The 15,085-nt window shown below is 58.2% G+C and overlaps 2 protein-coding genes across 7 annotated transcripts; one reads left to right on the forward strand and one right to left on the reverse strand.

Annotated features, from left to right (window-relative positions):
• Window positions 1-3,566: 3,566 nt before the first annotated feature.
• On the forward strand, window positions 3,567-10,814 carry RAD9A (RAD9 checkpoint clamp component A). 5 transcript variants are annotated; one of them, XM_030811324.1, is made up of 11 exons: window positions 3,567-4,440; window positions 4,523-4,593; window positions 5,017-5,145; window positions 5,873-5,987; window positions 6,068-6,167; window positions 8,106-8,215; window positions 8,278-8,411; window positions 8,501-8,565; window positions 8,654-8,791; window positions 9,593-9,800; window positions 9,878-10,814. In XM_030811324.1, the coding sequence occupies exons 1-11, from the start codon at window positions 4,407-4,409 to the stop codon at window positions 9,971-9,973; spliced, it is 1,200 nt and encodes a 399-aa protein (XP_030667184.1). In that variant the 5' UTR covers window positions 3,567-4,406; the 3' UTR covers window positions 9,974-10,814. The 5 variants fall into 5 exon arrangements, with proteins under 5 accessions (XP_030667184.1, XP_030667185.1, XP_030667187.1 ...); XM_030811325.1 differs by having other exon boundaries at window positions 8,302-8,411; XM_030811327.1 differs by having other exon boundaries at window positions 5,915-5,987.
• On the reverse strand, window positions 8,633-14,304 carry PPP1CA (protein phosphatase 1 catalytic subunit alpha). 2 transcript variants are annotated; one of them, XR_004029698.1, is made up of 8 exons: window positions 14,106-14,304; window positions 13,478-13,609; window positions 13,099-13,329; window positions 11,972-12,076; window positions 11,350-11,573; window positions 11,132-11,266; window positions 10,874-11,055; window positions 8,633-8,645 (listed from the first exon to the last, which is right to left on the reverse strand). XR_004029698.1 is itself a non-coding variant. In XM_003273924.4 (7 exons), the coding sequence occupies exons 1-7, from the start codon at window positions 14,158-14,160 to the stop codon at window positions 10,945-10,947; spliced, it is 993 nt and encodes a 330-aa protein (XP_003273972.1). In that variant the 5' UTR covers window positions 14,161-14,304; the 3' UTR covers window positions 10,596-10,944. The 2 variants fall into 2 exon arrangements, 1 of the variants encoding a protein (XP_003273972.1); XM_003273924.4 differs by lacking the exon at window positions 8,633-8,645 and having other exon boundaries at window positions 10,596-11,055.
• Window positions 14,305-15,085: the final 781 nt, after the last annotated feature.

The following is a 15,085-nucleotide window of genomic DNA, read 5'->3' on the forward strand; positions in this document are numbered from 1 at the left end:
ATGGAGCTTTGGCATCTACCCTTATTCCAGGCGGCCGCTCAGGTAATGAGTACGAGGCAGAGGTAGGAAGGCCGTCCTGGTTTACACGTGGTGGGGGAGGGGTCCAGAGTGCAGGATGAGGCTGAGAGCATGGGGACAACTGTCAAGCAGGGAGAGATGCGACTGTGGGTGGAGGGCTGGAAGTTGGATGTTTCTCTCAGCACTGTGCTAAGGGTGACTTAGAGACATCTCAGCTGCATTTGGCTCACACTGATTTATTTATTTGTTTGTTTGCTTATTTTTCCATGCCCTTTGTCAACAGGAATGGTTTATAGAGATTCATTCATTCGTTCATTCATTCATTCGTTCATTCATTTTTTGAGACGGAATCTCACTCTGTCGCCCAGGCTGGAGTGCAGTGGCACGATCTTGGCTCACTGCAACCTCCACCTCCCAGGTTCTAGCGATTCTCCTGCCTCAGCCTCCTGAGTAGCTGGGATTACAGGCACGTGCCACCATGCCTGGCTAATTTTTGTATTATTAGTAGAGATGGGTTTTCACCATGTCGGCCAGGCTGGTCTTAAACTCCTCGCCTCAGGTGATCCACCTGCCCCGGCCTCCCAAAGTGCTGGGATTACAGGCGTGAACCATCGTGCTCGGCCTATTCTTTTTTTTTTTTTAGAAAGGGTCTGGCTCTCTTACCCAAGCTGCAGTGCAGTGGCGCTATCTCAGCTCACTGCAATCTCCACCTCCTGGGCTCAAGTGATCCACGTGCCTCCGCCTCCCAAAGTGCTGGGATTAAGCACGAGCCGCTGCGCCCGGCTGGTTTACACATTTTTAAATGTAACACCTATTTATTCATTATTTACTGAGTGCCAGACCCTGTGTGAGGTACATACAGCAACAAACAAAACAGACATGGATGCTGGGTGTGGTGGCTCACGCCTGTAATCCTAGCACTTTGGGAGGCTAAGGCAGGAGGATCGCCTGAGCCCAGGAGTTCAACACCAGCCTGGGCAACAGAAGGAGACCTTGTCTCTAACAAAAATTTAAAAAATTAGCTGGCTGTAGTGGCACACGCTGGTAGCCCCAGTTACTTGGGAGGTTGAGGTGGAAGGATCGCTTGAGCCTGGGAAGTTGAGGCTGCAGTGAACCATGATCGTGCCACTACACTCCAGCCTGGGTGACAAAGCAAGACCCCATCTTAACAAACAAAACAAAACAAAACAAAGCCAAGGCAGGGTGCAGTGGCTCACGCCTGTAATCCCAGCACTTTGGAAGGCTGAGACGGGCAGATCAGTTGAGGTCAGGAGTTTGAGACCAGCCTGGCCAACATGGCAAAACCCCATCTCCAATAAAAATACAAAAATTAGCCGGGCGTAGTGGCACACGCCTGTATTCCCAGGTACTTGGGAGGCTGAGGCACAAGAATTGCTTGAACCCCAGAGGCGGAGGTTACAGTGAGCCGAGATGGCGCCACTGCCCTCCAGCCTGGGCAACAGAGCAAGACTCTGTCTTCAGAAAAAACAAAAAACAAAAAACCAGACATGGTTCCTGCCCTTGTGAGGCAGACACACTAGTGAGGAAGACATATGTTAAACAGGCAAACACATGTATGAAATAATGTGATAAGTGCTGTGGCTAAAACAGGGTCTAGCTAGAGCGTAATGGGGTGCTGGTGGGGGCAGAAAAGCCCGCACTGAGCCTAAAGGAAGAGAAGCACCGCCACGTTAGAAGGGGTAAGACGATGCCAAGTGGTGGGGACAGCTAAGGATGTGCCAAGATCCCCAGGTGGAAGAGGAAGTGGAGGGTTCAGGGAGCCCACAGGGTTGGCATGGCTGTGCAGGTGATCAAGGGGAGGCGACACGTGGAGAAATGGGTGGGGGCGGCTCCTGCAGGTTCAGGGCAGAGTTTGGATTTTATGGCAACCACTGGAGTGTGCAAACACGAGAGAGACATGACACAAAGGACATTTTAGGAGGGTCACTTTGGTGCTGTATGGAGAGTGGCCTGGAGGGGGCAGGGTGGAGGCAGGAGACCACTGAGAGCTGTTACAGTCATCCAGGTGAGAGGATGGTGGCCTAGGCCTTGGAGATGGAAGAGGAGGGCAAAGTTGCCACCTGTTTGGGAGGCAGAGTGGTCAGGACTTAACTGAAAGATTTTGTAGGGGTGAGGACGAGCATGAGGTCAAGGATGACTCCCAGCATACTGAGCCGGATGCCCAGGGACAGAGGGCACTATCTCCATGGATCCCCGGGGAAGGGGAAGGGAAAAGTAACCTCCTCCCCCAGGGCTCCGCGGAAGGGGCAAGGGCTGGTGAGGAGGGGAGCAGAACGGAAGCAGAGGAAGAAACAAAGTGTATGCATGTATCCAAATGTGTACAATTATTATGTATCAATTCAACTCATTTGAAAGTGGGTCTGGAGAGCAAGGGTCGCAGAGACAAACATATCTTCTGCACTACCACAGGACCTGAGGGGCAAGGCACAGGCAGGCCCTACAGGAACACAGGGATGCCCTGGGCCCTACCAAGAACCACCAGAGCCTTGGTACTGTGGGGAGAGTAGGGGTCAGTGAGTTTCTCCAGGACTCCCTTATATTTTACACACGTGGACCCGGAAGCCCAGGGGAAAGGGAAGACCTTCCAGCTGATGCATCTCCACCTGGCACACAGTCTGGGTTTTTGTTTTGTTTTGTTTTTTTGAGATGCAGTCTGGCTCTATTGCCAGGCTAGAGTGCAGTGGCGCGATCTAGGCTCACTGCAACCTCCGCCTCCGGGTTCAAGCAAGTCTCCTGCCTCAGCCTCCAGAGTAGCTGGGACTACAGGCGCGTGCCAACATGCCCGGCTACTTTTTGTACTTTTAGTAGAGACGGGGTTTCATCATGTTGGCCAGAATGGTCTGGATCTCTTGACCTCGTGATCCGCCCGCCTTGGCCTCCCAAAGTGGTAGGATTACAGGCATAAGCCACCGTGCCCGGCCAGTCTGGGGTCTTTTAAAAATACAGGCCCAGGGCTGGGCGCGGTGGCCCATGCTTATAATCCCAGCACTTTGGGAGGCTGAGGCAGGCAGATCACTTGAGGTCAGGAGTTCCAGACCAGCCTGGCCAACATGGCGAAACCCGTCTCTACTAAAATACAAAAATTAGCCAGGCGTTGTGGCAGGCGCCTGTAATCCCAGCTACTTGGGAGGCTGAGGCAGGAGAATCGCTTGAACCTGGGAGGCGTGATCGTGCTACTGTACTCCAGCCTGACTCTATCTCAAAACAAACAAACAAACAAAACAAACAAACAAAACCCCCCCACACACACACAAAAACAAAAAACAGGCCGGTGCAGTGGCTCACTCCACTTTGAGAGGCCAAGGCGGAAAGATAGCTTCAAACCCACAGTTGAGACCGGCCTGGGAAACATGGCAAGACTCCGTCTCTAAAAAAAAAAAAAAAATCCGGGCGTGGTGGGTGTGCCTGTGGTCCCAGATACTCAGGAGACTGAGGTGGGAGGGAGGATCCCTTGAGCCCAGGAGTTCCAGGCGGCAGTGAGCCGTGTTCGCGCCACTGCACTCCAGCCTGGGTGACAGAGCAAGAATGTCTCAAAAAAGAAAAAAAGGCACATAACCACTATCTACCCTCGTAAAACGTTTCCAGTTTCCGGAGCGTCCCAGCAGTGCCCCTCATCATCTGGCGGCCCCTACGCCTCTCTGAGACTCACAGACCTACTCCCCTCTCCAGGGGGCGGAGCCCACACTGCTGAGCATTTACTCTTGTTCTTCCCTCTGCCAGAGGCACCGTTCTACCCCTTTCTGCCTGGAGAAACTGCCGTTTTCCCTTAAAGGATCCTCGAAGCCAGAAAGAGCAGCCACCTCCCACTCCCGGCTGCTGCAAGCAAGCTGTTTTGACCTCTTTCTAGAGTTGGGGATTGCTGCTGGAGTCCGAGTCTCCAGCCCAGAGTGGGTGCGATGGTCTTGCTTGCACCCTGTATCCCCCGACAGACGCCGGGGAACTCTACTAAGTGGGTGACCCCAGAGAGCTCGCCCCCACACTCCGACTTCGAGTCCAGCACTCGGTCCACTGCACAGGGACCTCGCGCCCCAGAGCTGCGTCCTCTCTGACCTTCGCGATCCGGTGCGCGGCCCGCGGAACGCCCCGATCTCCAGGGGCACGGAAAGCCGAGGTGTGCCGGGGTAGCCAGGAGCAGCTGGCTGGCGGGCGCCGCGGGCCTCCCCGGTCACGTGACACCCCGGGCAACGTGCGCCGTCATGTGACGGCGGAGCCTGTGAACGTTTTTCTCACGTGATGGAGGCGCCTGCACGTGGACCAATGGGGAGGCGGGGGCGGGGCCGCCAGGGGCGGTGCGCGGGAAGGGACCCCGGACCCGGAGGTCGCGGAGAGCTGGGCAGTGTTGGCCGCTGGCGGAGCGCTGGGGCAGCATGAAGTGCCTGGTCACGGGCGGCAACGTGAAAGGTGAGTGCAGGTCGGCCTGGCAGCGGCGGTGCAGGAGCCGCGGAGCCGCCAGCCTAACCCCCTTCCGCTCTCCTCCCCGCAGTGCTCGGCAAGGCCGTCCACTCCCTGTCCCGCATCGGGGACGAGCTCTACCTGGAACCCTTGGAGGACGGAGTGAGGGGCTAGGGTGTGGGGGGCGGGTGGGACTCCAGCCGGGAGCGGGTGACCTGGACTCGAGTCTCGCCCCCAGTAGGCGGGATGACCGCTGGCAGATTTGTCGGCAGAGTTTCGGTTTCTTAGCCTGGCGCCTGTCATCTTCCCAGGCGGGTGTGTGAATTGAGAAAAGCTGCCCTCCTGCGAGCTCCCAGGGGGTGACGTGCACTTACAGAAACTCGGGGAAGGCCTGGGTGTGCGACCCCTCCTCTGCGGCAGCAGCGCCGGGGCCGACTCTGAAGGCTTCATGGGGAAGGAGGGTTTTTCAGCAGGTGGTGGCGGAGCGGGAGGACGATAGGGCAAGTGTGTGAGCAGAAGCAGCCAGAGGGCTGGGTCTGTGGCTGCCCCCTGACCACGTCCCTCTTCCTGCTCTTCGTGGCCCAGCTCTCCCTCCGGACGGTGAACTCCTCCCGCTCTGCCTATGCCTGCTTTCTCTTTGCCCCGCTCTTCTTCCAGCAATACCAGGCAGCCACCCCTGGTCAGGACCTGCTGCGCTGTAAGATCCTGATGAAGGTGAGGCCCTTCCCTCAGCAGTGGCACTGACCCACCCCAGGAATCTCCACCAGCTGTGTCTCTGCCCTGGGGTACTCAGTAGATGCTAAGTGGGGAGAGAGACACGTGCAAGCCCAATCCATGCAAAACACAGGGAGGGCCATGGTAAAAGCATCACAGCGGGGACCTGAGAGGGTGGTGACGCTCAAGTTCGTCAAGAAAGGTAAGCAGGTATTTTGGCTGGGCGCGGTGGCTCATGCTTGTAATCCCAGCACTTTGGGAGGCCGAGGCAGGCGGATCACGAGGTCAGGAGTTCGAGACCAGCCTGGCCAACATGGCAAAACCCCATCTCTACTAAAAATACAAAAATTAGCTGGGCGTGATGGCACGCGCCTGTAATCCCAGCTGCTTGGGAGGCTGAGGCAGGAGAATTGCTTGAACCCCGGAGGCGGAGGTTGCAGTGAGCTGAGCTGGCACCACTGCACTCCAGCCTGGGTGACAGAGCAAGATTCCATCTCAAAAAAAAAACAAAAAACAAAAAAAGGTAAAAGGTAAGCAGGTCTTTCAAGGCATTCCAAGCATAAGGAAGAGCCTGGATGAGGCCTAGAAGGATGCCAGTGCCCCGCGTGATGTGGGAGCCCTTTTCCCAGAGTTACATGCTGGGCCCATGATGGGTGTGGGCCTACATGGGACAGGAGAGCTTGTCGCAGAGATGCGGTACTAGGCTGAGCTGTCTTATCCCATGCAGTCCTTCCTGTCTGTCTTCCGCTCACTGGCCACGCTGGAGAAGACGGTGGAAAAATGCTGCATCTCCCTGAACGGCCGGAGCAGCCGCCTGGTGGTCCAGCTGCATTGCAAGTTCGGTGAGTGGGCAGCCAGCCAGCCAAGGGGTGCCTCAGCAGGGAGGTCGGCGAGGCCCACTGAGACCCTATCGCCCATCCAGGGGTGCGGAAGACTCACAACCTGTCCTTCCAGGACTGTGAGTCCCTGCAGGCCGTCTTCGACCCAGCCTCGTGCCCCCACATGCTCCGCGCCCCAGCACGGTGAGCACACCCCTGCCCTCAGCTCAGCCCTGGGTCTCTCTCTTCCTTCTTTGGGGCCCCAAGGGGTTGATTTTAGAAGGTACCTCCTTCATTTTCCCTACAGAGTTTCTGTGAACCTCAAAGACATCCCATGGCCCGCTATGTGCTCAGGTCCTTGCCTGGCTCTTTAAAGGCAGACGGTGGCATGGAGGAGGGGCAGGCGCCTCCTTGCTCCATTCTCCTCACTGTTAGGAGCCTGCATTCTCCATCCCAAAGGTCTGACTTGACTTTCTGGCTGCTCAAACCCATTCCAATTCCTCCTCTAGGGAGCACATTTCTGGCCTGCCACCAAATCTCGTCTGGCTTGAGTAACCTTGAAGGTCTGCCCATAACCTGTGGCTCAGAGGCTCAGACCCCTTCTCTGGCCTGGGCATCCTTCCAGAGGTGTTCCCCATTCAACGGCAGCCTCTTTTCCTGCCTGCCCAGGATCGAGGAGTCCCTAAGGCCAGGGCAGGAGGCTGGAGGGAGGCTGAATAATCAGCTATGGGGTGGAGCTGTTCTGGGCAGTCTGAGCACCGGGGGCTGTCTAGGTCCAGGGAAACAGGGACTCCAGTGGAAGCAAATGTTCCTGGCAAGGACTAGCTCAGAGAGGAGTGGGCTCTCCCCCTGCCCCATGCTGGTCACTGCTTGCATTCAAGTGGCCCAAGGTCCTGCTCATTTCCCAGGGTGACTGAAGGTCCCTTTGGGTCCTGACATCTGTTTCCCCAGGTTCTCTTGAGCCAGCACTGCTCAGAGCTCTTTTGGGTAGTGAGAGACGGGGGCCAATTCCTTGGTCTGCATTTAGGGTGGTTTTTTTTTTTTTTTTTTTTTTTGAGACAGAGTCTCGCTCTTGTTGCCCAGGCAATGGCACGATCTCGGCCCACCACAACCTCTGCCTCCCGATTCAAGTGATTTCTCCTGTCTCAGCCTCCTGAGTAGCTGAGATTACAGGCATGCGCCACCATGCCCAGCTAATTTTTTTGTATTTTTAGTACAGACAGGGTTTCTCCATGTTGGTCAGGCTGGTCTTGAACTCCCGACCTCAGGTGATCTGCCCGCCTCAGCCTCCCAAAGTCCTGGGCTTACAGGCGTCAGCCACTGCACCCAGTCTCTTTTTAAAAAAATGAGCAATTGTTTCTCTCGTTTTATTTGTTTTGAGATGGAGTCTCGCTCTGTCACCCAGGCCGGAGTGAAGTAGTGCAATCTTGGCTCACTGCAATCTCTGCCTCCCGGATTCAAGCGATTCTCCTGCCTCAGCCTCCCGAGTAGCTGGGATTACAGGCATGCACCACCACGCCGGGCTAATTTTTGTATTTTTAGTAGAGACAAGGTTTCACCATGTTGGCCAAGCTGGTCTTGAACTCCTGACCTCAAGTGATCCACTGCTTCGGCCTCCCAAAGTGCTGGGATTACAGGCGTGAGCGCCCGGCCACTGTTTTTTTAATCCTTGCGCAGGGGCCTTGCTAATCTTTTGCATGTTTCAGTTTTAGTGTATGTGCTGCCGAAGCAAGCACTGTCTGTCTCATGAATAATTTCAAATACATGTAAAAGCAGACGCAGCTCCCGTCCCCACTTGACTTGAAGCAATTTCCAGATGTGATTTCATCTGTATAGCAATGGGTATCCTTAGAGGATAAGGATTTCAGGGCTCTTTCTGAAGGCTGGGTTTGTCGGTTGGTGTGAGTGCCATGTCCTGCTTCTGGGCTCTCTCCTCGCTCTGCATGGTCAAGTGCTGCCTGCCAGGTTTGAGCGACCACTGCAACCAGCCCCCTCCCTGCCACCTTCTCTGGGCCTCATCCATGGTGCGCTAGGCCTGCGCACATGCATGCGTGTGCATGTGTCACCCCCACCTCAGGTCCTCTGAGAGCAAGGCCCTGGGCAGGGCCCAGCATTTGGGGTAATGCTCCGCCCTGTTCACAGGGTTCTGGGGGAGGCTGTTCTGCCCTTCCCTCCTGCGCTGGCTGAAGTGACGCTGGGCATTGGCCGTGGCCGCAGGGTCATCCTGCGCAGCTACCACGAGGAGGAGGCAGGTGAGGGGGCTGGACGTGGCCTGGGACAGCAGAGCGGCAGGTGGGAGAGGGGCGGGGCCCAGGTTTCTCCTGTTCTTCCCCAACAGACAGCACTGCCAAAGCCATGGTGACCGAGATGTGCCTTGGAGAGGAGGATTTCCAGCAGCTGCAGGCCCAGGAAGGGGTGTCCATCACTTTCTGCCTCAAGGAATTCCGGGTGAGGTTCCCCCCAGGCGCTCGTCGTCCTGTCCTCCCTGCCCAGCTCAGCCCAGCCCGGGGCCTCACCTGCTACCTCTTTCCTCCCAGGGGCTCCTGAGCTTCGCAGAGTCAGCGAACTTGAATCTTAGCATTCATTTTGATGCTCCAGGCAGGTAATTCCCAGCCTTGGGACAGGGAAAGGCTCTGGGATGCCAGGAGCTGAATGGGATGACCTAGCTTGGGGCCCCCTCCCCTGCCCAGGCCCGCCATCTTCACCATCAAGGACTCTTTGCTGGACGGCCACTTTGTCTTGGCCACACTCTCAGACACCGACTCGCACTCCCAGGACCTGGGCTCCCCAGAGCGTCACCAGCCAGTGCCTCAGCTCCAGGCTCACAGGTGAGGGCACCTCCCCCCAACTCCTCCTCTCTCCATGTCTGTGCACTCTAGCCTGAGACTGCAACTCCTAGCTTCTGCACCTCCCCGCAATGTGTTCTCTCCCGCCCCTTCCCTCCCACTCCTCCTCTCTCTGTCAGGCCCCAGCCCCTACCCCTATAGTGCTCACAGCTGCTAGCCCTGCAGACTCAGCCTTCTTGGTTAGCTGTACTCAGAGACCCCTCCCACCCAGGGAAGCACCCCCAAGGCCCTGCTGGCTTCCTTCTCTGGCTGAGGCCTCCCCTCTGAGCCTCTTCCCAGGCCAAGGAGGGAAAGGGCTGCTGGGAGGCAGGAGCTGCCTGGGCTGGGGGAAGCAGGTGGCTGGAAGGGCAGGTGGGCTGGGGAGGACAACCCAGTGCACTTTCAGCACAGGAAGTTGGGGCTGGCCCCTGGCCCAGCCTGTCCCTGGGCTCCTGTGCTCTCCAGCTCCTGTCCCCTGGGAAGGTAGGGGCTTGGGCCCCATGTGGCCCAGTTCACAGGACTTGCTGCTCCTCTCCCCTAGCTGAGCTAAAGTAGCCCCCAGGATGCCTCCCTCAGGCCCCTACCTGAATTCTGATCAAAGATTCCTGGCCCACCCCCTCCAGGAAGCCACCACTTAACCCCTGCATTCTCTTCTCTCCAGCCAAATCAGGAAGTCATAAAACCAAGAGATCTCCAGTGGTCAGGGGGCCCCAAAGCTCCCTTCGAGCCCTCCAAGGTGGGGCCCTGCCTTTGCTCCCCCAATCCCCTCCCTGCTCCTCTCTGATACTCCGATTCTGCCTACAGCGTACCCCACCCAGACGACTTTGCCAATGACGACATTGACTCTTACATGATCGCCATGGAAACCACTATAGGCAATGAGGGCTCGCGGGCACTGTCCTCCATTTCCCTTTCACCTGGCCCCCAGCCCCCCAAGAGCCCCGGCCCCCACTCCGAGGAGGAAGATGAGGCTGAGCCCAGTACAGTGCCTGGGACTCCCCCACCCAAGAAGGTAGGGACTGGAGGTAGAGGCAGGGGTGGGAGGTAGGGAAGGGAGCAGCCTCCAGAACTCACTTGTTCTCTTTCCAGTTCCGCTCACTGTTCTTCGGCTCCATCCTGGCCCCTGTACGCTCCCCCCAGGGCCCCAGCCCTGTGCTGGCTGAAGACAGTGAGGGCGAAGGCTGAACCAAGAACCTGAAGCCTGTACCCAGAGGCCTTGGACTAGATGAAGCCCCAGCCAGTGGCAGAGCTGGGTCTCAGCCCTGGGGATCAGAAAGGTGGGCGTGCTGGAGCTGAGCTGTCTCACTGCCTCTCGCAGGCCCCAGCTGGCTGTCACTGTAAAACTGTCCCACAGCGATCGGGCCTGGGCCCTGTTATCTCCCCACAACCCCCAGCCAATCATGATTTTCCAGACTTGGCCCTGAACTACTGACATTCCTACCTCTTATTTCCCATTGAGTCTCAGGCTCTACTCCAGCTGGCCAAGGCTGGAATCCTGTCTCCCTCAGGCTCACCTTCCTAAGGAAAATGTCCCAGTAGGTGCTGCTGGCCCCTGGTGATCCAGCTTCTCTGCCAATCATGACCTGTTCCTTCCTGAAGTCTTGGGCATGCATCTGGGACCCTCGTGGAGCTGACCGTTTTTCCTGCTTTACTGATACTCTTTGGCACTGACTTGGAATTCTAAGAGCCTCGGACCCGAGTGTGTGGCTGGGGTTGCCCTGGCTGGGGCCCGGTGGCCAGCCTCCCAAGCGGCTCTGTGCAGAAGAGCTGCCAGGCAGTGCTTTAGACGCAAGACGGAGGCCATGGCGAGAATCCAGCTTTGACCTTTATTCAAGAGACCAGATGGGTTGCCCCAGGATCCGGCTGCCAGCCCTGAGGCCAAGCACGGCTGGAGACCCACGACCTGGCCTGCCGTTGCCCTGAGCTGCAGCCTCAGCCCCAGGATTCTGCTCACAGTCACCGCAGGTGCAGGCAGGAAGCAGCCCTGGGGGACTGGACGCTGCTATTGATTCATTAAAAAAAAAAAGAAAAATACACCAAGGCTCCATGTTCCCCGTGACAGGTGGGCCTGAGGGGCCGGGTGACCCCCCCCAGCATGGCAGCATGATTTCTGTACAATCAATCCATCATCTGGGGCACAGGGTGGTGCGTGGGGGCTATTTCTTGGCTTTGGCGGAATTGCGGGGTGGGGTGATGGGTCGGCCTCCAGGGTTCAGGCCACTGAACTGCCCGTACTTCCCCTTGTTCTTGTCGGCGGGCTTGAGGATCTAAAAGAGACAGGCTTGGTCAGGCTCATGGGGCTGAGCCACAGGGCCTAGCGGTTCCCTTCCTCCCCACACTCACCTGGAAGGAGCACATGAGGGTCTCGTCCACGCTCATCATGGCGCCAGCGTTGTCAAACTCGCCACAGTAGTTGGGAGCTGAGAAAAGTGTCACCAGCTGCCGCTTGGCAAAGAACTCGTAGCCATCTTCTACCACCTGGGCGAGGATGGGAGCAGTCAGTCCCGAGCGCAGGCACTGCCCTCCCCTTTCCCCGCCGCAGGCCGGAGCCACCAGCCCACCTGGTGTGCTCGGCAGATGAGGTCCAAGTCGTGCTTGTGGAGGAACTTGGCCACCACCTCGGCTCCAAAGGTAAAAGAGACGCCACGGTCGTTCTCGCCCCAGCCCTGCACGTCCTTGTCAGGGTCAGACCACAGCAGGTCACACAGCAGGCCCTGGTCAGGCACGTCTGTGGGCCGCATGATCCGCCGAATCTGCTCCATGGACTGCAGGTCCGGGGACAGGCCTGGGGGGCCAGAGGGAAGGTCACTTCTTCAAACAAGGACATCCTCCCTCCAGGAAGCCTTGGCCAATGAGCCTCACCTTTCCCACCACCCTCCTGGTCCCGCCACTGGTCTCCTGGGCGCCTGGACAGGCAGAAGTCATCTCCTTCCCCTCAGCTTTTTCAAGCTCCCAAGCAGGCACAAAGGCACCCCTGCCCTCAGGAGCACAGAGCTCCCTGGAGAAAGGAGACAAGCCCACCCCATGTAGGACGCGCGTCAAGGAAGTGAGTGCAGCCCAGCGCAGTGGGGTATGGGAAACACTTCCTGGAAGGAGTGGCTTCCCAGATGAGACCTAAGGAGAGCTGCCGGGTGCCAGGGGATGCGGCCAGGGCTCCTCCTCCCCAGCCATCCCCTCCCTCACCTCCATGGCAGCAGAAGATCTTTTCGTCCACTATGGCCGCGATGGGCAGGCAGTTGAAGCAGTCAGTGAAGGTTTTCCACAGTTTGATGTTGTAGCGTCTCTTGCCTGCCCAGGGGGAGGTAGCTGTGAGGTGCCTGCCTACCCCACCCTCAGCTGAGGTCCCTGGGCTATTCAGCCGCAGCTGGGAGGAGAGAGTCAGGCACCGATGCAAACCACCCCCCACCCCAGCCGCCTGCCAGCCTTCCAGGAGCAATCTAGTTACTTTTTAATTTTTAACTTAAAGAAACAGGATCTGGCCGGGCACGGTGGCTAACACCTGTAATCCCAGCACTTTGGGAGGCCGAGGCAGGCGGATCACCTGAGGTCAGAAGTTTGAGACCAGCCTGACCAACATGGAGAAACCCCATCTCTACTAAAATACAAAAAAATCAGCCAGGCGTGGTGGTGCATGCCTGTAATCCCAGCTACTTGGGAGGCTGAGGCAGGAGAATCGCTTGAACCCGGGAGACAGAGGTTGTGGTGAGCCGAGATCACGCCATTGCACTCTAGCCTAGGCAACAAGAGTGAAACTCCGTCTCAAAAAAAGTAAAGAAACAGGGTCTTGCTCTGTCACCCAGGCTGGAGTGCAGTGGCAAGATCATAGCTCACTGTAACTTGGGAGCTTCTGGGTCCAAGTGATCTTCCTGCCTTGGCCTGCCAGAAGTAATTCTAAAGCACCGAGTCCACTGGAAACTGAGTTCCAATCTGGACCAGCCTCAGGGTTGTCTCTCCTCGAATGCCCCCACCAGCAAGCCGGGCCAGGTCCAGGTCTGGTTTATCTCAGCTTCTGGACAGCAGAGCCCATCTGCAAACATCCTAAGTGCTTAGTAGCAAATGTAGGGGGAGTGTCACCAGGCAGGGCCCTGGGGGAAAGCACTAGAATCCGGGCAGCCCTTCAGTCAGCAACCATTCCCCAGACCCCATGCCAGGAGGGGCAGGGCAGGCACGAGAACGGACCTGGGCCCTGCCTTCGTGGAGCGCATAGTCTAGCAAGTGTCTGTCAGATATCAGGCCAATGTGAAGGTCCCATTGAATGGCAAGGAGTGCGGTTCAGGACCCAGGCAGCCCCAGATGCTCAGACCACTCACACTCATCGTAGAAACCATAGATGCGGTTGATGCTGGCACACTCGTGGTTCCCACGGAGCAGGAAGAAGTTCTCGGGGTACTTGATCTTATAGGCCAGCAGCAGGCAGATGGTCTCCAAGGACTGCTTGCCCCTGTCCACATAGTCCCCCAGAAAGAGGTAGTTGCTCTCGGGAGGGAAACCGCCATACTCAAATAGTCGCAGAAGGTCGTAGTACTGGCCGTGTATGTCACCTGTGACCCAGGGAACCGGGTAAGCTAGATGCAGGGTCTAGACCTGAACCCAGGGCCAGGACTGGGCTCAAGGGAGGAGGGCTCCAGGAACTCTGTGGGGTCCAGTGCCACTTTTAGGAAGGCAAGGGGACCTGGGCTGGGGGCTCACCGCAGATCTTGAGGGGTGCCTCCAGCTCCAGAAGAATGGGCTGGCTCAGGAAAATCTCCCGGGATTTCAGGCACAGACCGCGGATCTCGTTCTCTGTCAGCTGTACATTCTTGCCAGGCCGCGAGCCCTGCACTGGGGGCGCAATGGGGTGTCAGGACCCTGGACCCTGACAGGAGGAGGGTGGGCGACACGGGTGGCCCCATGGATACCTCCGGGGGCGCCTAGGCCTCCTCGGCCCCTCCTTGCCCACAGGCAGCTGTGAAGCCTCCCAGGGCAAGCCCCCAGCTACCCTCAGCGCCTCGGGAGGCGACTGTCGTGCGCAGGGGGCTGCCACCCAAAACCTCACAGCGCAGGACCCCTTCCTGGACCGGGTTTCCCGGGTTTCTCCCTCGCCCCAAGAGCCCAGGCAACCCGTGCGCCCCCAGCCCGGGAGAGGGGGCTGCTCCGCGCCTCGGAGCTGGCCCCGGACCTCTCAGGCGCGTCCGCGGGGGGGCAGCTGAGGCCACGGAACCTCGCGGCCCGTCCCCGCCCAGTCTAAGCTGGCCCCGGGGGCCCGCCCGCGCGCCACTTCCGGGCCGGGCAGGAGGCCGGGGCGCGGCGGACGCGGGCCTCCCCCGCCCCGACCAACCTTCCAGCAGGCGCCCGATGATCGAGTCCAGGTTGAGCTTCTCGCTGTCGGACATGGCGGCGCCGCCGCTCCAGCCCAGCAGCTCCTGGCCCGCTCCTGCCTCCCGCCCTCCGGCAGCCTCCTTCCGGCCTGGCTCTCCTTCCGCCCGCCCCAGTCCGCCCCCGGCCCCCGGCCCCGCCTCCGGGCCTCCCGGGCCCGCCCCGCCCAGTCCCCCGCGCTCTAGCGCCCCCGCTGGACGTGAGGCGCGGCGGCACGGGGGGCGGGGCCTCGGCGATGGGATAGGGGCGGGGTCTGTAGGGGGCGTGACCAAGTTGGTCACGTCCCAGAGGAGGTGCCCAGCCCTGTTCAGACGATGTGGGGCCGGAAGGGCTGTGGAAGTTGTTTTTCTCTTTCAAAAGCCGAACAGACTTTCCCACCCCTTCCCTGGGTGGAGGGTGTTGTGAACATGTTAATAACCGGCTGCTAGGCATTGAGGGTTAACTGCTCGAAGTGCAGGAAAGGAAACTGAGGCTCAAGAGATAAAACAGGCTGGTTCAAGAACTGGACCTCGCATTCACGGAGGACCCCCCTTCTTCGTGGGTCTCTGTGGCCCCCAGGCTGCTGACCACACTCAAAGACAGCTACGGCTGAATTCCCAGCGCACTGTGGTCCTTGGGGCATGCTAAATTAATATTTTCTTACAAGTCCCATAATTCGCTTTTTTTTTTTTTTTTGAGAGAGTTTTGCTCTGTCGCCCAGGCTGGAGTACAGTGGCGCGACTTTGGCTCACTGCAACATTCACTTCCCGGGTTCAAGCGATTCTCCTGCCTCAGCCTCTGGAGTAGCTGGGATTACAAGCGTGCGCCACTGTGCCCAGCTAATTTTTGTATTTTTAGCAGAGGTGGGGTTTCGCCATGTTGGCCAGGTGGCCTTGAACTCCTAACCTCAAGTGATCCACCCACCTCGACCTCCCAAAGTGCTAGGATTACAGGCGTGAGCCA

The sequence above is a fragment of the Nomascus leucogenys genome, chromosome 4 (assembly GCF_006542625.1).
Source record: "Nomascus leucogenys isolate Asia chromosome 4, Asia_NLE_v1, whole genome shotgun sequence".
In the NCBI taxonomy this organism is placed as follows: domain Eukaryota; kingdom Metazoa; phylum Chordata; class Mammalia; order Primates; family Hylobatidae; genus Nomascus; species Nomascus leucogenys.